The sequence below is a fragment of the Cibotium barometz genome, chromosome 25, assembly GCF_041138505.1.
Source record: "Cibotium barometz isolate CiBa-2024 chromosome 25, ASM4113850v1, whole genome shotgun sequence".
Taxonomy (NCBI): domain Eukaryota; kingdom Viridiplantae; phylum Streptophyta; class Polypodiopsida; order Cyatheales; family Cibotiaceae; genus Cibotium; species Cibotium barometz.
The window spans coordinates 22,478,988-22,491,216 of NC_141070.1; the positions used below are offsets into that span (position 1 = coordinate 22,478,988).

General features: G+C 44.7%; 1 protein-coding gene across 2 annotated transcripts in view; it reads left to right on the forward strand.

Annotated features, from left to right (window-relative positions):
- Nucleotides 1–12,229, forward strand: part of LOC147624348 (uncharacterized) — an 80,712-nt gene that overhangs the window by 39,458 nt on the left and 29,025 nt on the right. For both annotated transcript variants that reach the window (XM_086819330.1, XM_086819328.1), the window contains exons 4-6: nucleotides 3,537–3,615; nucleotides 3,771–3,836; nucleotides 3,954–4,153. In XM_086819330.1, the coding sequence (XP_086675456.1) occupies nucleotides 3,537–3,615; nucleotides 3,771–3,836; nucleotides 3,954–4,153 (345 nt within the window). The remainder of the gene's footprint in view (nucleotides 1–3,536; nucleotides 3,616–3,770; nucleotides 3,837–3,953; nucleotides 4,154–12,229) is intronic.

The following is a 12,229-nucleotide window of genomic DNA, read 5'->3' on the forward strand; positions in this document are numbered from 1 at the left end:
GACACTTACATGCATGCCACATTCCTTACTGATTTGCAGGATGCCTCAACTTGGTAGCATACACATCAATGATGGGATTCACAACACACATGACGGGATCAAGGTTGTTAGAGGCGTCAGAGGCATTTGGTACGAGGTGGGTATGGTACGCGCCTCGAAAGACTCGTATTTTTTAGAGACGTTAGAGGCGTCTGTTATATATATATATATATATATATATATATATATATATATATATATATTATATTATATATTATATATTATATTATATATATTATATTATATTATATTATATATTATATTATATTATATATTATATATATATATATAATATATATATGATAGATAGATATAATATATATAGTGAAAGTTGAGAGAGAGAGAGAGAGAGAGAGAGAGAGAGACTAGAGTGTGTGTATGAGCCTTGAGGGAGGGTGTGTATGAGAGAGGGAGAGAGAGTGTGTGTGTGAAAGAAAGAAAGTTGTATTAAACGTCTGCAAAAGGCGAAAATGACCTATGAGACCAAAATAGTCCATCCTCATCATCTGGATACATCATCAAGATTCAAGGGTACAAAGTAAAATGAAATGAACCAGTAGAGTATAGAGAGAGCTCCAAAAGTGGGTATAAAAAACATCATCATCCTAGTGTGTTTGAAGTTTGAAGTTTGAACTTTGGGTCTTGAGAAAGGCTCAAGGGAGGGAGGGAGAGAATGAGGGAGAGAGTGTGTGTGTGAGAGGGGCTGCCTTGGGCCCTTAAAGCCCCTATCTAAAGACTCACACCAGCAAAAAAAAAAAAAAAAAAAGGTCGTACGCCTCGAACTGTTAGAGGCGCGCCTCGTCACAACTATGGACGAGATTCACTAGTGAGAGCTAGGCATTACAAGGCAATTTAAAGATGATTTCTCATGAGTACATGGATACAAAGGGATATTTGAGCAAGCCTTCCACCAAACACTTTAGAATGACTCAAAAAAACTTGTACTTATGTCTGGATTAGCTCTTAAGTATTGTGATTAGGATTTTTAATCGAGCTTCTTCACAATACCTCAAGATTTTGGCTATGGCAGCTGGGGTATCCTCTGTTTTTTCAGTTGGTGTGACCAGCTCCTTGCGTCATTTGAGAAACCCTTTGGTGAGTCTCTATAGAACTTTAGGACGACCCTCTCTGTAGGAGGAATTAGGACATCTCCCCGTCTACAGCCTGTAGGAGGTGAAATGGTGCAGTGCAGTAAGCGTGATACATCTCCGTCGATTCTACCAATTATGCTCCACAATGTCGGCCGGCTTGTTAGGGCAACTGTGTGCCTATCAATTGGGAAGATTTTGCATCAAAAATATGTGAAAAAGGTGGACTGCAGCTCTGGCTATGACCAAAAGACCAGTAGGTGGTCAAGCTTCCATGGAAGCTTGAAATGGATAAGATTAGGATTATGAGATGATTAGTGGAGGATTCGGTTAAGTGACTCAAGGAGATGGATGAGGGAAGCTGAAGTGAGGTCCTAGGATCTAAATGCTCTGATACCAACTTAAAAAGCAAGATTTGGGAGCTCAAGACAAGTGCAAGATGAAGGCTATGGTGGATGATATGTGAGAAAAGGCATTGTTTAGTGCATGAGAGAGAAAGGATTAGTGTGTTAATGATGGTTGTTAGTGCATAAGCAAGTGATCACGACTTGGATAAGGCAAAAGTGTGTTCTTCTTCATTAGATTGTGGCTCTAGATATAGCCAAAGGAATACAAACCATGTGGTTTCAAATGCTGCCACCTTATCATCTCTATCCTCCACACACATTGATAATATCTCATTTCCACCATCTAGGAGTGGATTCACATGCTCTCTTCACACCCTCCCTTAGTACAAGAACTTGAGCATCTTGGCACCACATTTCCAACACCAGGTCATGATGTTCTCCCGTATGATCCGCATCAAACCATCAGTCCCACACCAGATTATCTAGGTAGAGTTTGCTGCAGCCCCAATGGTAGTGGATGGACTCTTCCAGACAGTCACATACCTCCATCGCATCAGTCACATGGATCCCTACAGGTACCCGAGGCTTGCCCTGGAGTCCTCCAGACAGCTAGCACTTGAGGGCCACTCTGGAGTATGGTATGCACTAGTTTCCACTTGGTTCTCAGTATATGGGCTCTACATGGACCGCCTCCCCCCCCCCCCTTCAGTACAGTTTGGACTCCCCTTTTCTCCGACTGTCTCATGAGGACACCAACCGGGTTATCCAGTTAGATCTTCTCAGCCTCTACACACATTGCACATGGATCACACCTCTGGAGCTCCCCACGAAGATGCACTTCTACAAAGATCACTTCCTCACACTCATTGAGGATGGATTCATCCAGTAGCCGGGCTACTTGAGTGTTCACATGTCCCATGCCATCATGCAAATTGCGATTGGCCAGATACGGGTTTCATCCCACCGCTTCAGAGTGGAGACAGGTAGAGCTGAGCTCATCTTCAGAGCCAGGATGCTCATACGGAGACCCAAAGAGGAGAGGATCTGCCGACTATGTCACACAGAGGTTGAGACGGAGGAGCATTACATATGCCGCTGCCCAGTATACTATGAGATCCGCAGGAGGTTTCACTGTCTATTTCGTGAGGGATTCGGTCCACTCTCCAGGATCATTGACTTCCAAGACCAGCATTGCTTGGGCCTCTTCCTGCTTGAGCTCCGCAGACACAAGGACACCTTCTTGAGAGAGCCTCGGCCCCACCCGCCCGCCCGCCCCCTCCCTCGCCAGCCAACCATCACCAATTTCTTCCGGACCTAGGAGGTGGAGGACACCGACATAGTGGATCTTGTGGACCCTCCACGAGCTGCTTTGGAGCTACCTCGCCTGAGAGGAGCTACCTCGGACCGAGCCTCTGCACACTAGTGTGCCCCCCCCCCCCCCCAACCCCCCCCCCCCCCCCCCCCCCCCTGCGTTGGCCATGATCACCTCATTAGCTCTAGATCCAGGACATGCTCCACCGCCATCGAGCTACCTTTCCACGTGACATAGCTGAGGGAGACCTCTCGGCCATACTCATTAGCCCCATGCTTGATATTTTGGAGAGTGGTATACCATCTACTCGCAGCTGATGTTGCTCTCATGTTTCTATGTTCTTAATATTCCATGATGAGTTTCCATGGACAGTTTTGTATCACCCCAGTGAGATAGCTATGTTTATGTTTTCTTTCTGTTTTATTTTCCATTCCATGATGAGATATGCCATGGACATTATTGTATCACTTTGGTGTCGTAGGCCCATTGGGTCTTTAGTAGACGCTTAATATATCTTTCTTTCTTTCTTTCTCTCGTGCATGCATGTGTGCCTGTTGGGTGGGAGGGTAGTTCCTTTTTTGATGCATCCTTTTATCTTTGAAAAAAGAGAGGATATGACCTAGTTAAAGGAAGCTTACTCTAAAGAGTTTGGTTTCTTTGGTTTGGGATGCTTGTTGGTGGTTCCAGCCTGTTAAGTACTCACTTCGTGCTAGATGGTTCTGTGTTTTTGCGAATGGTTTTGGTTCTCAGCCGGATCATTGAAGCTGAGGCTACATACCTATCAGCACTGCTTTGTTTCTTTGAAGAATCATTAGCAGCATTTTTCAAGGTTTGCTTATAACTCTCCTCTTTCTGTTTCAAGGATAGCATTGCTAATCTGATAGGAGTTTTTATTTAGCACAGGGGGTGGCTATCACTTTCTGTTTGGGTTCAGCGGAGTAGGAAGTTCTCACCTTGACTTTGTTGTTGTGTGGTATTTATCAGGCAGCCTTATTGATTCGGAGAGCAATTCGTGGTTACAAACACTGTAACAGTATACTTCAAAGCAATGTAGTTAACCTGCAAAAGATCTTGAGCATGGATCACAGTATCCTTGATAAGTTGAGATGCTATTTTTTTCTAATATATGCTTTTCATGTTCTGTAACTGACCTGCTTATATACACAGGGCAACTCAATTGGCAGTGAACATGATATTGGTGCTGTGAAGCTTGGATTTGGTGGCTTCAGCTTAGCTATCTCAATGCTGCCCCCAAAATTGCTACGATTGCTGTCTGTATTGGGTTTTCCTAGCAATCGCAAAGCGGGACTTTGCGCAATTGAAGAGGCTTTACGAGGTGGCGGCCTTCGATCTTCAGTGTCTGGCGTGTAGGTCATCAGTATTTTTCTTGCATTTACAGCTTAAATTAGATTTGTGCCTTTAAAACAGACTGTCAAGGAAGTGTTGCTGCAATTAAATACAATGGCCTGTAGAAGATACAAATTTACCACACGTGTAGCATGCACCAGCAAATACACCCCATTTCAACTCATAGTATGCTTCACCCATATGAATCTCGTCTACTTCCTTTGCAATGGACAAGGGCATGGGTTGATTCGTGTCCCAAAGTATACAAAACTTGTTCCTATTACCCGAAGGATGAGGTGGTCATATGATTGTACCAAGAGAAGCAGCAAGCCCGAGCAAATCCTCTCGCATGTAATTGGGGAAGTTGACTACTTCCACCCAGACTTGGCATCTATGTTTGATGAATCCTTGATAATCTTTAGTGGCCGTCCACGGTAAGATATGCATCTATGTTTTCATGAATCCTTGATAATTTTTAGTGGCCGTCCACGCTAAGATATGCACCATTTGATTTCCAAAGTACAATGGCGATTTTTCAAGAGCATCTGCAGCTTATATTGATTTTCGGTGAGCAATACTTCATAAAATCCTTTGTCTGCGTTATACACTCCCTCCATGTAATTGCCACCGAGTAGAGACTGAAGCCACTGTGCAACATCACTTGCCTTATGCATTCTACCCGGAAAGAACATTATGATTGCATTTTGCGAGTATTTTCTGATTGGTGAGAGCACACAAGGCAGCTTGAGTTTGTATTTGAGAGTAGGTATAGGCTTATCCCAGGTTCTCTGAATACATTCAAACTCTTCATTCAGCATGTCATAAACGAACCGAGCATCTTCATTGTTATGGATTGTTGACTTCGAAAAAGAGCCGCCATGATTGCACAATTCACTGTACACAGATCCTCACACACACACACACACACACACAAGGTTGTACAAAGAAGAGCGATAAACAGTAGCTAAGCAGAGGGTAAAACAACAAGAAAAAAGCGAGAAAAAACAGGGAAGACATGAAGGCACAGAAAGACTCAATAGAAGAGAGACGGGACATGTCATAAACCTCAATAGAAGCAGCGAACTCCTGTACAGGCACAACAGAGACACAAAGTCGGACTCACATGTTAAAAATGAAAATGGCGCATAGAAGAGAAGACTACATTGCATAGACAGGGCTGCGCAGAGGTGAAGTTGGCTCTGCTAGAGGCGAAGTTGGCGTCAACAACAGATCTTCGTGATCGCGAGCTTCCGACACACACTCCTTGTCACCACTCACACACACACATATATATATATACATATATACACATATATACTTATATACATATGTCAGAATGCACGGCGGAAATAAGAGACAACTGCTGTAGAGAACAAAATGCAGAAGAGAGAGGAGAGAGAAGCTATATAAACTTTGCTCTATACACAAGATCCGGTACAAAAAGGTGTGGGGGACCATGGGTGGTATTTATACCACCCATCTATGCTAGTCAGCCAGGAAAAAGACAACCGACAGGCTGCCGGACATGCCCACAACTGCAATCATGCAGTCGGCCAGTGAAAAAATAGTCGGGTAGGTACAACCCAAGTCGGCCCGCAAATAGCAGTCCCACGACAGTAAAAAATGGGAAAAATACATGGAAAAATGGAAAAAAATGAGAAAATACTCTGGGCAGGCACACCCTCAGCAAAGGCTCTCTGTGAGCACTATGATATAGACAGGAGATGACTGCTAACACCCCCTCTCAGCTCTTGAATGTGGAACCAACCCAGGTGCTGCCGGAGCGTAGCTTGAGGTAGAGACTTCGTGAAGAGGTCCGCCGCATTGTCGTCCGTCGAACAATAAACAAGCAAGATGTCACCAACCAAAATCTTCTCATGAACAAAGTGATATTGTATCTATATGTGCTTGTTCCGAGCATGGAAGACCGGGTTCTGAGCAATACCTATACAACTCTGGTTATCGCATTGGATGACTGTGGGTTTCTTTTGTGGAAACCCAATCCCGCCAAGCAACCTCCACAGCCACACAACCTCGCAAGCAACACCACAAGCAGCCCGGTACTCTGCCTCTGTAGACGACAAGGCAATAGTTGGCTGTCTCTTGTTGCTCCATGAAATAGCTTCTGAGCCAAGGGTAAATCCGTAGCTTAATGTAGATCTCGTCGTGTCTGGATCTCCTCCCCAATCTGAGTCACTCCAACCTTGGAGTCGGACTCCATCCGTCGTTCTCTCTCTAGTGTTAGAGAAGAGTCCAAGATCCTTTGTACCTTGCAAATACCGCAAGATCCGCAATCCTGCGTCCCAATGAGTCTTCAAAGGTGTTTGCATGAATGAGCTGAACAATCCCACCGGAAAGCTCAAGTCCAATCTGGTGTTCAGCAACTAAATAAATGAACCAACGAGCTTCCGATACAGAGAGGCATCAACCTACTCACAAGGATCATTCACTATAAGCTTCGTGTTCGGGTCCATCAACGAAGCAATAGGCTTGCAATTCTCCATCCCAAAGGCCTCAAGCAACTCATGAACGCATCTCTGTTGAGAGAGAAAGAATCCCCTCTGGGTTTGCCAAATCTCCAATCCCAAGAAGAAATGGAGTACGCCTAAGTCGGTCATCTCAAAGTCCTTTGACAAGGCAGCCTTTGTCATTGCTATGCGCTTCACATGACCGCCAGTGAGAATGAGATCATCCACATAAAGAATAATCAACGTGACCAAACCGCGTTCCCGAAAGAGATACAAGTTAGGATCTGTAACTGATCTCTGAAATTCTTTTCGTAAAAAGAAGGAATCAATCTTTTGATTCCAAGCCTTGGGAGCCTGCTTAAGACCATACAAGGCCTTCTACAACTTGTAAACAATCCCCTTTGATCCCGGAACCTCAAAGCCTGGAGGTTGTTCAACATACACCTCCTCCTACAAGTCACCATTAAGGAACGCAAAGTTTACATGATATACGGGCCACCACTGAGAAGAGGCAAGGGCAAGAACAGTCCAAATCGTGGTCATCCTTGTTGTTGGTGCAAAGGTATCCTCATAGTCGATGCGAAGCCGTTGAGCTTTGTGCTTGTCCACCGACCCATCAGACGTATACTTGGTCTTAAAGACCCACTTAACACCAATGACTAACCGTTTTAACGGCCTTGGAACCAACTCCCAAGTTTTATTCGTCTCTATGGCATCTAGTTCCACTTGCATGGCTTTCCTCTAAGTCTCCTGAGAAAGAGCTTCCTTCATGGAAGTGGGCGCTTTGTCCTGAATGATACGAGACATCAAAGCATAGTTTACCTGTAACAGCTCCGCTGAATGACTTTTGTCACAACTCACGAACTCTCTATGCGATCTTCAAGGTCTGTCCTCTGTGGTCCACTCAGAGGGAAGCTCCGTAACACCTGACTTCTGAAGGGTGTCTAACAACCACTTTGGTACTCGAAGAGAATGCGGAGCCTCTTGTTGTTGTTGGGACTCATCTCCAGCCTTGGGCTCAACCTCTACAACTGATTGAGGCTATCTAGCTGGAACAATAGACTAGGAATCATCCTCAAACTCATCTGGTTCTCCAAGAAGTGGTGGCTCATCAACAATGGAAGCTGGAACATGCTCATCAAAGACAATATCTTTGCTAACAACAACCTCGTTCTGTCTCGGGTCATACAACCTGTATCCTTTAGAAAGGGAGTTATATTCCACAAATACAAGCTTTTGGGACTTCGAGTCAAGCTTCCCCCTCTTGCTTCTTTGGAATGTGAACATATGCATCACTCCCAAACACACAGAAATGGGAGACATTTGGTTTCAAATGGAGTCATCTTTGGTACTGAAGTCGTTGGAGATCGGTTGAGGATATGGACAGCCATAGCCACAGCCTCTCCCCAAAGTGGACAAGGAAGATCACGATGCTCAAGCATCGTCCTCGCCATCTCCACCACGGTCCAATTCTTTCGCTCAACCCTTCCATTCTTTGAAGGCGAACTTGTATTCCCGCTTGATGCCATGTTCCACACAAAACTGCACAAATGCATTAGAAGAGAACTCTCCTCCTTTGTTAGCCCGAAGAGTCTTTATCTGCAATCTAGACGCTTTCTCCACTATAACGTGCCACTCCTTGAACCGAGTAAAAGCTTGGTCCTTCTGGGAAAGGAAATAAACCCATGTTAATATGCTACAATCATCAAGAAGCAGCATAAAGTACAAAGAACCTCCCAAGGATGGGCTCTGCATAGGTCCACACAAGTCAGTGTGTATCAACTCCAAAGGTTTTGAAGCCCGCCTAGTAGCCTGCTTCGGAAAAGATCTCCTGTGCTGCTTACCACAAATGCAAGAACTACAGCATCCTTGCCTGCTGCCAACATCTGGCAAGCCATCCACCATCTGGTCCGAGAAAGCTCGTCACAGTGCATCCACATTTAAGTGGCCAAAACAGAAGTGCCACAAGTCACTAATCTGAGTGCCTATCAAAGAAGAGAGTGCTTAGAGTTTGTAGATACCATTCTCCACTCTGCCTTCTCATACAACCTGACTTGTTTCTTTGTTCCGTAGAGCAACAGCATGCTCCGCAAACTCCACCCGGAAGGTAGTCTTGCAAACCTCATGCACTAACAATAGATGAAAACCAAGTGTTGGGACGTAAAGAACACGAGAGGAATGCTTCCCCCCTTTGCCATCGGGAATAATCTCCATCTTGCACCCACTATGAATCGGTATAGTGGAATTGTCGCCAATGAAAATGCAACCTAACTACCGTTTAAGATCTTGTAATAACTCTCGGGAAGGAGTCATGTGCCTAGAAGCACCGCTATCGAGAATCCACTCCCGAGTACCCTGGTGGTGAAACCAACTGTCTCCCTACTCGAAGAAGATGAAGCATCTGTGTCCAAAATCTCCAAGTACACAAAAGCTAGAGTCTTGGCAGCAAAAGCTGAAGAATTAACATTCTTCTCAGTACTCTGCTTAATAGTGGCCTTTCTCACCACAATTGCTACAGGTCCGCTCGGCCTTCAGATTATCATGCTCTGAATTGGGCTTCTTCTCAGAAGACTTCTCCGATGAAGACTTCCCTTTGTCCTTATTGTTGTTGTTGTTACGGCCTTTAGACCGCTGGCCAGTAAAGACCGCAGAACCCTCATCCTATGGAGGGTTCATAAAACGCTCTTCCTGGCAAGGTGGTTCCAAACGTAGTGAACGATACATTTAGTATGTTTGGAAAACGTGCTGAAAATATTCCAAACGTAGTGAACGTTGCTCCCAATATATATGTATACAAAATTTATAGTTTACTTATAAACTTTTAAAATATGAAGTTTGAAGATTCATCAATGAGCATTAAAGCACTTCCTAATACTATACAACCTTTAATTTCCATTTTGCACAACTTACAACTTACAACTTACAAGTCACAAGTGACAATGGCAAATGCAAATATCAAATAAAATAATTAAACAACGGACCATAGTATCATGAAACGTTTTGTTGTTTCGTTGTTTCGAAGGTTTCGTTTCGTCTCTTTTGGACGAAACGCAAAGGTTTCGAAATGACACTTCTTATATACACATACCAAATTTATAACATACCCAACAAAAAGATGAAGATGCATTTTTTGGAACTAGTGGATATGAAATTAGTGATTTTGGGAGTAGTTTTTTTGGTATTTTCAAAATTTGGGCAAGAAAAGGAGAGAAAGAGAGGAGGAAAGAAAAAAGTTGGAAGGGAAGTGGAGAAAAGGGAAGGAGGTGAGAAGAAAAGGAGAGAAAGTTGGGAGGCAAGAAAAGAATAAAGAGGAGGAGGGGTAGACCGTGGAGGAGAAGAGAGAGAGAAAGAAAGAAAGAAAGAAAGAAAGATTTTATTAACATCTTCCAAAAAACCGAACTCGGCCTATGAGACAAATCGGTGTACCTGTATGGGGTATCCTTTGTCATCCCAACAAAATGAAAAAGTACTGAACTAAAAAGCTAAATCTGGGTGTGCAATAAGTACAATGAGTGGTGAAGGGGATGGAGCTCTACTACTAGGAGAATGCAAAGCTATATGCATGGAGTATACAATCATGATATGCAACCTAGCTAGCTCCATCCTGTACCATACTGGGGGTATAAAATGGTATACATCAATGAAGGGGGTGTCCACAGCTCCCTGAAAAACATGCCTGGGTGTGCTTTGAAGCGAGCCAGTCACTCCGCACCCTCTCTGTGAAACTGAGCTCTGATCTCTGTCATCTCTCTCTGGTATAGGCGTGGTGTCCGAAAGCCAGGTGTCCTCTGTCTCCTGCGGGCTTTGAGTCTCTGCTCTCTGGAGAGTAATTCCGTGCCGTGTAGGGGCTGGGAGTGGGATGGATCTCTGAAAAAATGTAGTAATCTGTGTCTGTCGTCCCCCCTCTGGAGCTGTCTGAGCCTGTAATGATGTCTCTCTGTGGCGCTGTATGTCTAGAATGAATCTCCCCAGTATGCACTAGTCTGCTGCCTCAAAGATCTGGCGTAGGGAATGTGGCTCTCTGAATAAAATGGGATATCTCTCTCTGATGGCTGTATATGCTCTGCATCTGCATACATAATGCTCCTCACTCTCCACCTCCTCTCTGCACAATCTGCATACCCTCTCCTCTCAGGGGATCCGTGTTGCTCTGCCAGTCTCAATCTCCAATCGGTGTGATGAAACTCTAAGCTGACCAATAGCCACTTGGGAGCCGTGTGGTAAAAAGCCCTCCATGTATCTAGGCCTCTCTATAAATCCATCATCAGTGATACTCATATGTGTGGCTGCTGCAGAGAAGGTAACCCCTAGGTACAGGTATGATGTCACCACCTCCACCTGGCGTCCTGCGAGAGTGAATGTCAGCTGACTCCTGCCCTGTCTCGATGTATGAAAGACCATAACCTTGGTTTTCCCAAGGTTCACAGTAAGACCCCTCTGTGTGCAGAAATCAACGAGTACATGTAGATGCTACTGTAGACCTCCTGGAGACTCAGACGCTAATACAATATCATCAGCATAAAGCATAATATGTACTGAGGTACCTGCTAAATCAACTCCATCTCCACCTCCCCGTGTAATGAAGCCAGCCACCTCATCAATGTATAACCCAAATAGCGTGGGGGAAAGTGGGCATCCTTGCTTCACACCAATGGTGCTAGCAATAGTCTCGGACATACCTCCTGGACATCTGACTCGCCCAAAAACCTGCTCATATAATGCATAGATGCCCCATGTCATATCTGCTGGTATGCCAAGAGACTGCAGGCGCTGAAAGAGCCTCTCTCGTGGTACTGTGTCAAATGCCTTGCAGAAATCCACAAAGCAGCAATAGAGCTTTCTCTTCCTCACTCTGGCCTGATCAATCATACATCTCAAAGTGAATACATGGTCAGTGGTAGAGAAAGCTCTCCTGAAGCCTGCCTGCCCTGATGAGCGTAAACATACTCGCTTAGCATATAAGCTAAGCTCTTGCTCCAACACTGCACCATAGAGTTTGGCCATCACGTGGCCAACCATAATCGTCTTGTAGTTGCTGGGATCGAGCATATCCCCTGTTTTGTGAATCGGCACAATGGTGTGCATCGTCCACTCCGCAGGCAAACCCTCTGCTAGTGCCCTGTTAAACAGGTGTGCAAGAAAAGGAGCCAAAGAATCTACTGCATATATAAGATGCTCACCCTGCAGGCCCATATGGTCGGCGGCCCGTCCATGCTGTAGGCGCTGGACTGCTAGTAGAAGCTCCATGAGCATTAGCATCTACAATACTCATAGCTCGTGTAACCCTGCGATCTATGCTCTCAAGCTCTCTGTGGAGCTCTTGGTATATCTCCTCCTGCTCGTCTTGCAACCGGTCCTCCTGAAGCTGGGCCTCCACATCACTAGTATGAGCAAGGAGCCTATCGAAGATAAAGGGATCCACCTGACACATGTGACATGGCACATAACACGTATCAAGAGTCAATACTTAATGCTAAGCATTCATTAGGACTCAAGATTCAATTCTCATGACTTATGAGGTTACACATATGAAGTTTAATAATAAACATTTTGAGTTAGCAAGTAATTTACCTCCTTCACACCAGTGGTTGTCTTGAGTGTGCGCAAAAGACGGAGGTTGGATCGACA